This window comes from Camelina sativa, chromosome 4 (genome assembly GCF_030686135.1).
Source record: "Camelina sativa cultivar CO46 ecotype springtype chromosome 4, ASM3068613v1".
Lineage (NCBI taxonomy): Eukaryota > Viridiplantae > Streptophyta > Magnoliopsida > Brassicales > Brassicaceae > Camelina > Camelina sativa.
This window is the reverse complement of record NC_141883.1, coordinates 3,685,023-3,699,389: the sequence shown is the minus strand read 5'-3', so window position 1 is coordinate 3,699,389 and position 14,367 is coordinate 3,685,023. Positions and strand designations below refer to the sequence as shown.

The 14,367-nt window shown below is 33.9% G+C and overlaps 4 protein-coding genes across 6 annotated transcripts; all 4 read right to left on the bottom strand.

The window, feature by feature from the left end:
- Window positions 1-318: 318 nt before the first annotated feature.
- Window positions 319-930, bottom strand: LOC147945309 (uncharacterized). Its single transcript, XM_087509192.1, has one exon. The coding sequence runs from the start codon at window positions 928-930 to the stop codon at window positions 319-321; it is 612 nt and encodes a 203-aa protein (XP_087365318.1).
- Window positions 931-1,536: 606 nt separating this feature from the next.
- LOC104779746 (uncharacterized) lies at window positions 1,537-3,364 on the bottom strand. The gene has a single exon (XM_010504132.3). It carries the CDS (start codon window positions 2,988-2,990, stop codon window positions 1,716-1,718), a length of 1,275 nt encoding a protein of 424 aa, XP_010502434.1. The 5' UTR covers window positions 2,991-3,364; the 3' UTR covers window positions 1,537-1,715.
- Window positions 3,365-7,251: 3,887 nt separating this feature from the next.
- Window positions 7,252-9,867, bottom strand: LOC104779744 (agamous-like MADS-box protein AGL97). Of its 3 annotated transcripts, none has more exons than XR_015596502.1 (3): window positions 8,040-8,180; window positions 7,773-7,944; window positions 7,252-7,701 (listed from the first exon to the last, which is right to left on the bottom strand). XR_015596502.1 is itself a non-coding variant. In XM_087509847.1 (3 exons), the coding sequence occupies exons 1-2, from the start codon at window positions 9,693-9,695 to the stop codon at window positions 8,692-8,694; spliced, it is 552 nt and encodes a 183-aa protein (XP_087365973.1). In that variant the 5' UTR covers window positions 9,696-9,867; the 3' UTR covers window positions 7,252-7,944; window positions 8,040-8,691. The 3 variants fall into 3 exon arrangements, 2 of the variants coding, with proteins under 2 accessions (XP_087365973.1, XP_087365974.1); XM_087509847.1 differs by adding an exon at window positions 9,191-9,867 and having other exon boundaries at window positions 7,252-7,944; window positions 8,040-8,738; XM_087509848.1 differs by lacking the exons at window positions 7,252-7,701; window positions 7,773-7,944; window positions 8,040-8,180 and adding exons at window positions 8,280-8,478; window positions 8,580-8,738; window positions 9,191-9,867.
- LOC104779743 (large ribosomal subunit protein uL2my, C-terminal part-like) lies at window positions 9,861-11,905 on the bottom strand. The gene is made up of 3 exons (XM_019244507.2): window positions 11,811-11,905; window positions 11,500-11,652; window positions 9,861-10,548 (listed from the first exon to the last, which is right to left on the bottom strand). Exons 2-3 carry the CDS (start codon window positions 11,588-11,590, stop codon window positions 10,001-10,003), a joined length of 639 nt encoding a protein of 212 aa, XP_019100052.1. The 5' UTR covers window positions 11,591-11,652; window positions 11,811-11,905; the 3' UTR covers window positions 9,861-10,000.
- Between the last annotated feature and the right edge of the window lie 2,462 nt (window positions 11,906-14,367).

Here is a 14,367-nt window from a genome sequence, read left to right as displayed (position 1 = left end):
GAATTTAATGTTAAATTATATTCAAAAAAAAAATAAACGTTTTACAAAGTTTATGTGTGGAAACACTTTAAAAACAGTTTAAAACATAAAAAACTCATTTAGTAGAATCTTGCTGCAAACCAAATTTGGATGATTTTGTCTTGGCGTCCTGGTAGGGTGCTGAGTCTGTTTCGAACATTCTTGTCTATTAGCTTGATCAAGTGCTCTGGCGTTAGGGAACTTTCTCCATATCGTCGTCCGTTTCTTTCTTTCCAGAGCGAGTGAATGGCTGCTTGGAAAGCATAACCGAGTATGAACTTTTGTGATTTGTCCAAAGCATTACCAGTAAGTAGGGTGATGACCTCTCTCCAATGGCTTGTGTATTTTATCAGCAAGTAGCTTTTGTATTAAACCTTCCCACACCAGCTTTGAGTATGAACATTGGAAAAAGAGGTGCTCTGTTGTCTCTTGCGGATGATTGCAGAGGATACAGCTTGCGGGTGCCTGAGGGTTCCATTGCTGCAGTTTGTCACCTGTTGCAACTCTGTTTTTGACTACCAACCAGGTAAGGAAGGCGTACTTTGGAGTAGCATGTGTGAACCAGATTGCTTTGTAATCAGGTAGTTGCGGGTGTGTTGCATGTATGTGGTGCCATGTATCTTTGGTGGAGAAACTTTTGCGGTAGCAGTCGTTTTTCCCTTTCCATAATGGTATGTCATACACATCATTAGAGTGACTGAGTTGCTGCTTCTGTATTGCCTCCTCTATAGCAACGAACAAAGGGAATCGATGTCGACGTCTCCTCTGCATATTCATAACATCCGCCATAGTACTCAGTTTTGTAACACCAAAGTCTATAAAACCCCGATCACCAAGTGTATCGTGTAAATAGCCTAGTGGACTCCAGTTATCGAACCAGAATGATGTTGATGTACCATTATGCACTTCCATCTTTAAGAACTGCTTTGCAAATCTTTAGCCCTCTTAAAGGCATGAACTAAAGATTTCATGATTTCCGCAAGTGCTTATAGTACCAAAAATGTTGGAAGCACAAGAACTTAACACGTTTGAATGAGAAGAAATTTTAGATGTGAAGCTTGATCGTTCGAGCATAGCTTACGTTTGGGTTTGGACCGATTTTAAAAGCACGTTAATGTTTTTCAATGGAAGTATGATTAGAGTCATGCATTAATTGTCCTATATACATATGCTGAAGACCACCCACGTTTTATCATATTATCTTTTGAGATAAGTAATTTCATAGAAGTTCTATTAATCCACTAGTAAAATTATCTTGATACTATGATTATAAAAAGAGACTTATGAACAAAATCAAAACTGAAGATGATACATAGCTCCAAGCAAACCAAAAGACATCCGAAACAAAACTACAAAAAAAAATTATATTCGACTAAAACTTGAATTCGATCCGAAACCGAGAAATCATACCATACCATTCTCCATTGTATACTATGCTTATATTAGTTTGACTATAAAAATCATTTTTGTAACCATAAATCAAGCTTAGAAACTCTTCCCAAGCTAACCAAACCGAAATAGCAAAACTTGGAGTTGGATATATATTAGTGAAAAAAAAAAAAGACAAAACATAAATAGATGAAAAGAAAAAGATTCTCTTAAATTAAAGCTGTTTTTTTTTTGACTAAGATTGACATCGGATCACACAAAACCAGCTCCATGTTTCATTATTAGATCCCATAAAAATTGTCTCTTCATTATGAATCTGTGTGATGATGAAGTTGATGTTGTTGATGATGATGATGATGATGTCCAAATATCCATTTCCATCCTTTGAAACTCTTTCGACTCTTTCTCATCTCTCCTCCATCTTTCCGACACGATCCTCCTCCTCCGTGTACCAATACGCCGTCGTTTACATCTCCTCCACCAGAAGAATCAAACTTAAGATCAATGAACCCTGGCTCTTCTCCTCCGGTGAAGTAACTACTCTCTTTCATTGACATTACCCTCCTCGTAAAATTCATCGCCGTCGAATCACTTTTCCGATTCACCTCCGTCGTCTTCGTCGCCGCTTCGTAATTGCTCCTCCGTGGTGGAAGATTCTCCCTCCGATTATACTCTGTTTCACTAAAATTACTCCTCCGAGTTGGATACTCTGTTTCACTGAAATTACTCTTCCTCGCCTCGAAACCGCTCCTTCGCGGCGGCTCCGACTCACTGAAATTACTTTTCCGATTCTCCGTCGTCGTCTCACTGAAATTACTCTTCCTCCCTCCTTCGAAGTTACTCCTCCGATGCTCCGTCGTCTCGCTGAAGTTACTCTTCCTACCTTCGAAATTGCTCTTCCGAGGATACTCTGTTTCGCAAAAACCTAATCCGCCATTAACACTCGAGCTTCTCGCGGCGGAGAACGCACCGGAATACGAAGACCCGTCTTCCTCCGATCCGATACAGTACAAATCTTTACCACGGAAACTACAGAGCGATCTCGATCTCGAAACTCCTAGTTTCTTCACATCATTGTTATAATCCAAACCCCATGAATCATTATTACTGTTCTTCTCAAAATCTCTTTCCTTTTTCAGATTAATCTTTCTGAAAAACCTTCCGATCTTCGAGAATCTATGATTCTTCGTCCTCTTATTAATCTCAACGCAACTGCTACTACTCCTTTTGAACACCACCACTTCCTCTGTTTTTCTCTGTTTCGTCTCTTTCCTCTGTTTCGCCCTCTCTTCATCGATGAGGGAAGAGATCCGGACAACGTTTTCTTCGGGGACAGAGTCTACGGCGGCGTTAGAGGTTCGAGTGGGAGAGATATCGGAACAAGAGCAAGAAGAGAGCCGCTGCTCGCCGCATTCTGAGCAGACGAGATTGACTAATCTGTCGTTGAGACAGTACGGACAAATTCCGACGCCGGAGGAAACTGATGGATGTTTCCGGCAAGTGAACTCCGACGGAGTGCTGTAATATAACGAAACGTCTTCGTTTCTTCGTTCCATTGCTGTTCTCTTTCCTCTCTCTTTCATTGCCAAAAGCCAAAATCAAGAAACTGAACAGTTTCCCAAAAAAGAAATCAAGAAACAGAGCAACACAGAGAAAAAGTTTCCAAATTTGGGATTTGTTTTTGGGTGATTGAAGATCCAGAGAAGTGGAGATGATCGGATCTTAAATTAGAGTTTGTTTTTAAAAAACTTTTTCTTTATCTCTGATTTTGATAGATGAGGGAGAGGATTTTTGAAAGAGTGAGAAAGTGTAGTGACGCCTTAGCTATAGGCTTCGAGAGTGTTTGCTTTAGCTTTACGTTTTCATTTTTTATTTTATTTTTATTATTTTTCTTCCCCTTTTCAATTGCCCCACAAATTTTGTTCAAAATTTATTTCATTTAAAAATGACTGGTTTTATTACTTTTATTAGTATTGTTTATTATCTCAATTATTTCCATGATTATTGACATCATATCCTCAAATTTGGCCAAAGTTTACGGTTAAAAATATTTTTTTTAATGGAAAATGATAATGATATGGAGAATCAGAATTTGATTGTGAGAATCGAGAGCGGTAATTAGCATTGGGATTATGAAATAATTTAGGAAAATCATATGAGAAGATTCGTTAGAAAACGTATAGTTAATTTGTTAAAAAAAAAAAGTTAGGGAAAGAAAAGGAAAAAGAAAAAGTGTATGATCAAGAAAGCACCTTAGGCTTGTTTTTTCTTTTTGTGTGTTTTTGAATTTGGTAAAGCCGAGGACAAAATTTTAGGTATCAAACTCAAATTTATATAAGTTTTGGTAAATTATGATTACAGTCGAAGTTATTAGTCTCTTCTGTAAGAAGAATCAATAACTATGTTGCCATATTTACAAAGCAACTAGTTTGAACTGTGTGTGTGCAGTGTGTGTTTTTTTGTTGTTGTTGTGGTATCTTTTTATCACATTCATTGTGTTGGATTTAATTTACGGTATCAATCAATATATAAGACAAAAACAAAAGTCACAAAATTATTAAAGAGGCTACAAAGAATATATTTTTTAGGTTTTAATTTTAAGATAAAAATAGAGATGTTTGATTTAGACAAGATGGCATTTTCTAGAAATAAGTCGGTTCTAGTCATTTTGTATGGCTGATTCTATGCGAACATGCACGTCAATATTTTAAATTGTCCAAACATCCTACTATATTAATTGAGAAGTACAAATATGAAACTAACCTTAAAATGTGTAAGAAATTACATTTAAATGCCATTAGAAAAAAATTAATTAAATTAACTAATTTAAATAAATATAATTAATTAAAAATAAAAAACACTCACAGATCAACTATTAAAAAATCTAAAATAATCTTAAAATTTTTTTTCTCTCTCTAATAAGTTATGGACGAAATTACTAATTATTTTTTTAAAAAATATATAAACTAATCATAATTTTAAAAACTAAGATTTTATATCCAACTATACAATACAATTATTTTTAATAACTAAATTCGAAGATTTTGTTAAGATTTCAAATTATGATTTTTCTATCATCTTTAATTTATTTTATTTACAAATTGTTTGGAATTTTCATATAATACTTATAATTAATAAAATGCATAATTTTCTACATATGTTGTGATTTGAATTTTTTAAAACGAAGATATATTACTCAATGTATGAAAATTTGTGTTTTACTTTCCACATTGACGGTTTGGTAAAACTAAATTTATATAGATGATAAATTAATAATTTTTTTTGCTCACAATTATAATATTAAAATTACTATTTTATTTCACAAAATAATGATGCAAATACAACAAATAAACAATATAAAAATGTAATAATACATAACAATTAAAAATAAATATTATCTCAAACAAAATATTAAAAAAAAACAATAATTTTTATTATTATAATTTTTTTAAAAATGTTGACCCGTGCTTTAAGCACGGGATATATCCTAGTATCTATATGAATCCAAAAACATTATTGCACAAGTAGACAAAAACGTCTCAAAAAGAAGAAGAATAAAATGCAAGAGAATGAAATAACAAAAATGAATACAAGAAGACATATATATGTGGAGACGAATGAACGAACTGATCATGCGTTTGCCATTTGTTCTTTTAGAAGTCAGTATTAATCCTCTTGTCAATTTCTTTAATTAAGTCACTTCCTTGTACCCCATCAACAAATATACATCCAACCATAATGATGTGATTATATATCCTAATTTCATATCGTTTTTGTAAAACTAAAAATGGTATACTGTGTGCTGCAACGGTAACACAAATAATAGAGATTAGTTTTGTAGGATTTTTTGTTGTTGTCATGTAACAAAAATAAGTTGTATAAAGAGTTTTGAGAAATAGACAAGATATGACTAGTTTCGAAGGATCTATTTGATTTTTCTTCGCCTTCTTATTATTATAGACTCTTCTAATGATTAAAAATTTAAAATTGTGCATGCTGTGTCCTTTTTAAGTTTTACAATTTAGTGTCTTCATTATTTAACATCATTTTATTGCTAACATTATCTTAACTTTTTATGAAATGATACAACGTGAATATAGTAAATTCTGGGTATATATTTTGTGTGATAGTGAAATTTCCGATTTGAGGAAAGATATTCGTAAGTTTTAAAACACTACCGTCAAATCAAACTCATTCCTTTGGGTTTCGTGGGTACAATAAATACTAGAATCATATAAAAACCAAGAAAAAATAAGTTTGACTTTCGTAAAAATAAATTAATTACCAATCATCTCTTGAAAGCATAACATATAACCCGAGGCATGGTATGGCCCAAGATCATCATTTTTTTCTATTTTTTAAGTTGATTTCGGGTACATACTTCATACATGTGTCGTGCGGTGTGTTTATTCTACAAACAAAACACACGAAACGTAGTAAACAAATTAAAAAAAAAAAAAAATACTACTTGAAATAGATACGTGAAATTTTCGAGAATGTTTTTGTCTCTCTAGAGTTATGTATGTCGGACATGGACTCATGCCTTTAATGTTTAGCGTGACGTGGGGGACTTTGCAAATATTTACTCCATTGTTTCTCTCAACTCTTATGTTTTGGTATTTCTTACTAGCTAGCATATTACAAACTCTCTCATACACACAAAAGTCAGTTTATCGGAACATTCGTCACAACTCACAAACTTAAGGTTAAAAACAAAAAAAAACTTCATAAACATAACCATAGCGTCGGCAAAGAAAGAACATTCTTTTTCAAATTTGGCAAAATTTTGATGAAATTATTTACACATTTTGATAAAAAAAAATTTTAAAATAGAAGAGCTCAGAAATATGGGTGGGTAAAAAAGTGAGATAATGCAAAAGTCAGCACGCCCCTAGGCAGCATGCTTGAGCAATAGACATCATTTGAGACATGTCAATGTTCTAAGGTATGTTTTGTCTCTTTTTTTTATAAAAAATATTCCTTCATATTTTTTTCTTACAAAATAAATAAACTTAATTTAATAAGTATTTTTTGTTCTACGTATGTATCTCTGTGTTAAAAAATAATCATTGTGTTGTATTGTTCCGTTGCTCACTAATTATATTGTTTGTGTTTCCATGATTGGATTATTCATTTCTAAAGAGACAAGTTCTTGCTTTTCTCGTTAACTTAATTTTAATTAATCTTTTTTCCCACACAGTTTACATTTTGGCATTCCAGTGTCGGTCCGGTTTAAGGTGTTTTTAAACATGCTCCAAAACTAGCCGCATCGGCTCTTGTAATGGACCTGAACCCTTCCATGTTTTACAGTATACATTATACAGCAATAGATCACAGCAAATGGTGTGAACCACCTTCCTAACATGTTCACATGTCAAAGTTCCAATAGAAGAAGGGCTAAGGAATATTTTCCAAGCAACATTATAGAAAAACGGTTCTACATGAATAACATTAAAGAGTATACATCCAAAAGCATATCGATCAATTATTTTAGTTGCGAAGTAACGAAACATTCAGAAACATTCAGATTTGTGTTGGGATTTGCATTTATACTTCAAAGTTCAAACCATATTTATTCTTAATTGATCCAAAGCCTAAAAGATTCAATAACAACATCACAAAACCCTGAGAGAGGTTTGAAAGAAAGAAAGCGATGTGGAGAAGCATAACTACGGCTTTCACAAATTTAATGGCACGATTTTGCTTTAGGGTTTCGTCAGCTTTGGTTCGGTGATTCCTTATTCTCATCACTGATTAACCGAAATCGATCTGCCGGAGAATTGTAATTCAAATCAAACGCTGCTATAGAATTCACGAAGGATATGAAAGATGAAGAAGGAGAGATTTCACATCATCATTCACGCGTCCATGGGCGAATTCACATGGATTTGTTTAATTAGGACACAAAAACGTTTAAGAGTCACTTCACACTTACAAAACATATTTTTTTACCACTTCTAATATTTTCCAATGGATCGTCAATTTAATGGTTTGGATATGATTGATTACAAAGCTCATCATCGTACGTTACGTTAGTACTACAAGTTACTTACACGGTTGAGATCTTCTTTACTTAACATTCTCTTGTAGTCTTGTCTGCTAAACTGCTTGACAAACGAATAAGATGTCTTCACTTCACATCCTTGGCCGAGTAGGGGTGTAAGTAAGTAACGGAGCCAACATCACTAACTATCTGAGATCATTATCCCCCAATCCAGATATAAGTTCAGTAAGCTGGCTTCTGACACCTCATAAAAGCTCCATAACAGCATTGTTGTGAACACAGTCAATTGTCTACAAAAGTGAAGCAAACCCGTAAGAAACAACCCATATCTTCATAAATGAAAGAGCATATCAGAAACAACCAGCTTCTCCTTGATAATATTTCCAAGCTTTGAATCAGCAACAGCTAAGGTTTCACCATCACAGTTTGCTTTCAAAAACTTGCGTAGACCCTTGCTTGGAGTTCCCTCAAGCAATTTAGCCACAGCTTCAAGAGCTTCAGATGTGTTGTCAAAAGCTTTTAAGCTTAACCATCTGTAACAACACCAAAAATGGTATGAAAAACCTAAACCAACAATATAAGCCAGTCTCTAAATATAAGAACTATGTATAGAAACAGAAGAAATCACCTTTCGGGCTGACTCTGCAGTCATGAACTCATTACCCAAATCCTATAAAACAACCAAAATTTACAAACTTAAAATAAAGACAATCAATACATACATAGACCAGGTTAAGATAAATGAATTGAACACAGCACAAGGATGAAGATAATAAGATCAACTCAACCTCAACGTCTCAAAGTCACCATACTTACAAACTTCTTCTTTTAGGAGCTACAGAAACTAAGCTAGTAGTAAGAAACCATATTCAATAAAAAGCCTTCTTCAAGTTTACAAATCATGATCTATGGGAAAAAAAAAACAGAGTACATTACTCTGTTCAAATTCTTCAATATCCGACGGAGGACAAAACTTCACTAAGCTTTTGGGGCTATACAATATCCCCAATGGAATTTTGTTTTTCTTATTTTTTGGTTGAGTGTACAGAAAGATGACAAGTTACTCACTGTCAAAGGAAAAATCAAGAGACAAGAAGATTAAAAACAAGAAAGACTCAAAGAAACTCGCAGACAAATCATGTGGTACAGACTTAAAACAAACGAGTACCAAGTTTCTTCAAGTGCCTCTATCTCTTAATCATCCATTGCTAGAATCAATGAGTCTTATTTCAGGGTAACTGTTCTCAAACCCTGAAATAGAGGGAGCTAGGTCCACAACATTAAAGGCTTATGAGAGCTCCTCTTTGTTGAACGTGTTCCAAGCTTACTGTACGATTTAAATCAGTTATGATAAATCTGTGCAAGAGACAAGAGACTTAACCGTATTTCTTCAAAATTTATTAACACAGATACACGTCCAACCTAATAAATCTTTTTAAAACATTGTTTTTATAAAACTCTACTGATCAGAGGGAACTAAAGCATCAAGATTCTTCTGTCAACATTCATCTACATTAGATTCTAGAAAGAGAGCTGCTCATTATAGATATCCACAAATAAAATAGTCTCACAAATCCTCTGAAAAGCAGAATTAACAAGAATACAGTCGTTGGTATTTTAAGGGTTAAATGTTTTTGTTAAATTTTGGAGATTTTAAGTACATAAAAAAGAAAGATTCAATATTACAAAACAGGGGGATACGATACGATACGAGAAAAGAATTTAAGAGAGAGAGAATAAGAAGATCCTATGTAGAAGGGCTAGAGTTTAGATCAAAACCTCGATCACAATCCTCGTCAGTGATAGGGTTTTGTTCGTTGTTAGCAACAAGAGGTTGCGACTTTTCTTTCTTCTCAAGGCAAGCCAACACATGCTTCTTCACTCTCTCTATACGATCCTCGAGGATGTTTAACTCAGAGAGATCATCACAAGAATTGTATAGATCAGGGTCTTCCCACCAAAACCCTAGCTTCGTCGATTGGGCTTTAACATCAATCTTAGGAGGTGGCTTGCGATTTAGGTAACAATCAGCGATCTCTTGGGCAGGAGAGTAGCCGGAGAAGGAGTAAAAAACGTCGGAGATCTCTGAGGGAGAGGTTACGAAGACGGCGATGTTGGCTCCGGAGAGATGACAGAGATCGGCCGCTTTGGAAAACACAGTTTGACGGCGTTTAGAGCAAGCCACGGCTCGTTGCTGTTTGGTTTCTCGTTTCTTGATTTCGATTTTTCGTTTTGTTCCTTTCTTCATTGTGGACTCAGACGCGTTTGTGCTTGACGACGGCATAATGTTTCCTACCGAGACAAAGAGATAGAGAGCAAATAGAAAACTAGAGAAATCGAGAGAGTAGAAACCGTTTATATATAGATATTGTAATGATCGGGTCAAACTTTAGGTTTTTTTTTTTCTTCTTTGTCGGCCAAAATATTCATTGAAAAGGCCCTATGGGCATTTATACTTCAAACCCTATTTATTATAAATTGATCAAAGCCTAAAAGATTCAATAACGACGTTTACAAAACCCTGAGAGAGAGAGAGGTTTGAAAGAAAGAACTCAGAAGCATCTAAAGAAGAGAGAGAGATTACCCATATCACATTTTGGCAGCTGCAGCAGCCAAACGCTTCTTCTTCTTCTTGACACTAGCGGATTTGTAACCGCCTTTGCACGGTTTACCCCACGGAGTAACCGATGTCCTACCTCGGCTTCCACTACTTTTGCTTTTTCCTTCACCTCCACCATGTGGATGATCACACGGATTCTTGGCTAGTCCTCTAACTGTGGGCCTTATCCCCAACCACCTACTCTGTCCTGCTTTCCTCAGCTTCTTGGTTCCGTTAGACGGGTTCGACAATGTGCCAATCGTAGCACGGCAACTGGCGTTGATCCACTTGGTGTTCCCTGATGGAAGCTTCAGCAAGCATTTCCCTGAAGCATGCTCCTTTAGGATCTTGGCGTTGGTTCCTGCAGCTCTGACCATCTTGGCGCCTTGCCCTGGGTTCATCTCGATGTTGTAGATGATTGTTCCGATACGCATCATACCTAGTGGCATGGAACTTCCTACCATTGAGTTGATGTCCATGTGGAGCATCTCTTCTTTCATTTGCGCCACCAATGATTTGTTCTGCGCCTCAGCAAAACCTGTATAACAAAGACAGATAGATATAAAGGCGTTCAAGTTTGTCAGTCATAACCAAATAAAGCACACCCAAATCAAAGACACAAAGCTAGATTGAAACTATGGATCTCCATATATCCTGTCATTAAGTAACTTTCAAGATGTAGATACTCAACAGAGCTCAATCTTAATTAATCACAGAAAACCATATACAATATAGACTAGAGAAACCCCAGTCACATAAAGTTACTGAATTCACCATTTTAAATGCACTCATCAGCAAGCAATTCAGAGGCAGCCAAGACCCGAGTTAGGAAAATAAAATGATACATCTAGCAAGAGAATTAGGAGAAGAATCTGATGCGAATGATCAAAGCTTTTGCCTTGGTTATCTAATGACGGTGAATTCTTCCAACACAAGAGTATCTATCTTAACATGGAGTAGCATAGTTTCAGGGTACTAAAATGTTCAAGAATAACTAGGAAGAAGAGCTTCTTTATTTGATACGAGCTCTCATTCTTTCATCATCTAATTAGTTCTAACAGAGACAAGCAGCTGCGGTTTCACACACACTTGTTCATAATCTGAGTCGAGAAGTAAGTTGTACCATCCAGTTCCTAATCCATTTAGAAGAGCTTTGCACCTTGACAGAAACCAAAACATCTTGATTCCAAAAAAAACACACACTTAAAATACAAGTGGCTAACAAAATACTCTGTTGCTCAATACTGCCTAGGCAAATGAATGATACACACTCTATCTTACAACCTATATTCCAGAATTCATTGAAGAACACCTAATCCAACTTCTAGCGATAATTTAGAGTGTGTAAAAGTTAAAAAGCACCTGCATCATACATATAAGTAAAGAAGAGAAGAAACTCTTAATGAAAAGACCCATTTCTTGATGATACACACAGACAATGAGAAAAATTAGAAACAAGAATGAACCTAAGAAGAGTATACCAACCAACCTGTGGAGAAAGAGCGAAATGCTGGACGAATCATGGTGTTGAATAAAGAAGAAGAAGCTCGAGCTCTGCATAACGCCATAAGAGCCGACATTGAATGAGACTGCTTCTGGCTCTAAACAGTTAAAAAAATAGTTGGTTTTTTTTGTTTGTTTCCTACACAAGACACCGAAATTGAGATTAAACTCCCTATTACGAATTCAATTCTCAAAGGGAATACGATTTACAAACATGGGCATCTAACAAAAGAAGCAACATACAGTAGTCGCAAATTCCACACAAATAAATCCAAATTCTAAAGAAAAAGAACAAACCTTGGGGGTTCGAGGGTTTGCAAAAGACGAAGAAGCTATTTGGTTTCAGTGACTGAAACAAAACACTCTTTCTCTAGCGTCGATCGAGGGTTTGCAAGTTGAACCGGGTTTTCTACACATTTTTCATTTGGCCTTCCGTCCGGTTTAGCAGGCCGCACCTGCTCTAATGGGCCTGAGGAACTTTATATCTATATTTTTCTTCTAGGACTGGTTTTGTTTTGTCAAACGTTGCTACAAATATTATTTCTAACTAGATTTATAACCTGCACGTTGTGCGGGACTATAATTCTTTTAATTATTAATACAAACTATTGAATATAATTATAATTTTTCAATATGAAAATATAAATCTATACAGATGTCAACTTTATTTTATTAAGTGATATATAACTTATCTATTTATTTTAACATGTTTTCATAATTAATTCTTTCCTTATTTTTCGGTATACATTCGTCATCTATTGCATCTACTCTTTTTCACATTCTAGAAATATTGATTATGAAAACATATCATAACTATTTTTCTATCTTCCAATACTTTTTTTATCGGTTGAGTGATTATTATTTACTAACATAGACGTAATTTTTTAAAGATAATATACCCACTCTTTCTCGCAAAGTTTCTTGAGTGTTATATACTACTACATGTAAGCTTTGCTTCGTAGTAATAAAACTCATAATTGAACTCATTTTTATCCGTAAACATCATATTATAACATCAAATATTACATTTTACCTTAACTGTTTGACAAAATAAAAAATTATGTTCACATATATAAATTTTTTACTTTAAAGTATGTATAGTCTACGATGGTTTATACAATATTCTTTTATTTTGATTCTCCTAATCTACAAAATCATAAGATTACTCTAACTTTTAAATATGTGTATTTATCCGAATATAGAAATTTTTTTTTAATTTTTAATTAAAATTTTACAATCTACCACTACCATCTTAACTGTTTTTTTTTACAAATAACTTTTTTCAAATTTTTTCTTAGTATTTTGCACTATTTTTTCTGTGTGTGTGATGTTTAGAATAAGTTATATCTAATATGTTTTATTTCAAATAACCTTTTACATTTCTCTTAAATATATACATTATTTTAATTTTTGAGCACTTGATTAATATTTTCTCTTTTTTATATATCTTTGTTTAATCATTATTCATTATTCATATTTTACTTTGATATTTTTTGTTGTATTTTTTTAATTTTGTTTTTGGTTTATATTTAAGTTTTGAATTATTTAAAATGATTGTTTTTAATAATAATAAAAATATTACACAATATGTAATCATTATTCATATTTTACTTTGATATTTTTTTTTGTTGTATTTTTTCAATTTGTTTTTGTTTTATATTTTAGTTTTGAATTACTTAAAATGATTATTTTAAATAATAATAAAAATATTACACAAATAAGTGAATTAGTTGATGCATTAACTTTAGATTTAATGTTCTTTGATGATTTGAATTAATTTATTAAAAATAAAGTGATGAAGTGGAAGAAGGAGAAGAGAGAAAAGCCAACTTTATATATATAGATTACACCAAATTTTATAAGAAAATCTGAAAATGATAGAAATTTAGGGTATATTCAATCAATCATTTTCAGATTTTAAGTAAAGAAAGGCTCCAAACTTTTAATAACAAGTTAAGAAAAATTGTCCAAATATAAAAAGGAAAAACAGTTTGTTCTAACTTAAGGCTCTAATTTCTCTGTATGCACACAAAAAAAAAAGGTTATAGAGAGAGAACCACACTGGCTTAATGAGCAACACGCTCCAAATCTTGTGTTGTTGATTGAGTTCAATTTATCTTGCAAGTCTTCTCCAATGTAAATTAAAAATAAAACAGCACGGGAAGCCCTAACCAGTATTTTCCTTTTAATCAGGAAATTATATAGTTTGGAAAAAATGCTTATTCTGAATTTGAGATTGATAGATAACCTTTTTTTTTTAATCATACATCAAATACACCAACAAAGTGTTTTTTTTTTTTTAATTAACTCGTGAATCAATAAGAAAAACCAGAGAGTGATACAAACCAAAGCAATTGAAACCAACAGGCCAAAGAAATCTCAGTCCCTTCTGCAACCAATTCTTTTTTATTTTATTTTTATAAGCAAACTCAAAACTCCATTTGCTTAAATCGAACATGTTAACCAACTTTTATTGTAAACCAACCACTGAAACTTGGTTAGTCTTTTACACGGCCGGCGGCGAAGAAGTCGATAACTCCGGAACAGTCCTGGTGCCATTGTACTGCTGAATGACCACGATCGATGCCGTCGTGGAAGATTTCAACAAATTACCGATATGTCCAAGTTCTGAGTCTGGGCATTCACAGGTTTCTTCCCTAATCGCCGACGCTAACTCGCCACCTGGCATTCGATTCGACTGCTCAAAAACAGACTAAACCGGACCGAACCTTTCTTATTTAGTCTTTACACGACCGGCTAAGAAGTTAATAACTCTGAATCGGTGAATCACCACGATCGGTCCCAGAGCTTGGACCTATCGGTATTTTGTTGGTTTCTTCAGTGAGAGAGAGAG

Bases quoted from the DNA above. Each gene is read 5' to 3' on its own strand.
- LOC147945309 (XM_087509192.1), bottom strand. From the start codon at position 930: ATGGAAGTGCATAATGGTACATCAACATCATTCTGGTTCGATAACTGG.
- LOC104779746 (XM_010504132.3), bottom strand. From the start codon at position 2,990: ATGAAAGAGAGAGGAAAGAGAACAGCAATGGAACGAAGAAACGAAGAC.
- LOC104779744 (XM_087509847.1), bottom strand. From the start codon at position 9,695: ATGCCGTCGTCAAGCACAAACGCGTCTGAGTCCACAATGAAGAAAGGA. The intron at 8,739-9,190 runs GTTTTGATCTAA...TAAATCGTACAG, and splicing joins TGACGAGGATTGTGATCGAG to TAAGCTTGGAACACGTTCAA.
- LOC104779743 (XM_019244507.2), bottom strand. From the start codon at position 11,590: ATGTCGGCTCTTATGGCGTTATGCAGAGCTCGAGCTTCTTCTTCTTTA. The intron at 10,549-11,499 runs GTTGGTTGGTAT...TTTGTTATACAG, and splicing joins ATTTCGCTCTTTCTCCACAG to GTTTTGCTGAGGCGCAGAAC.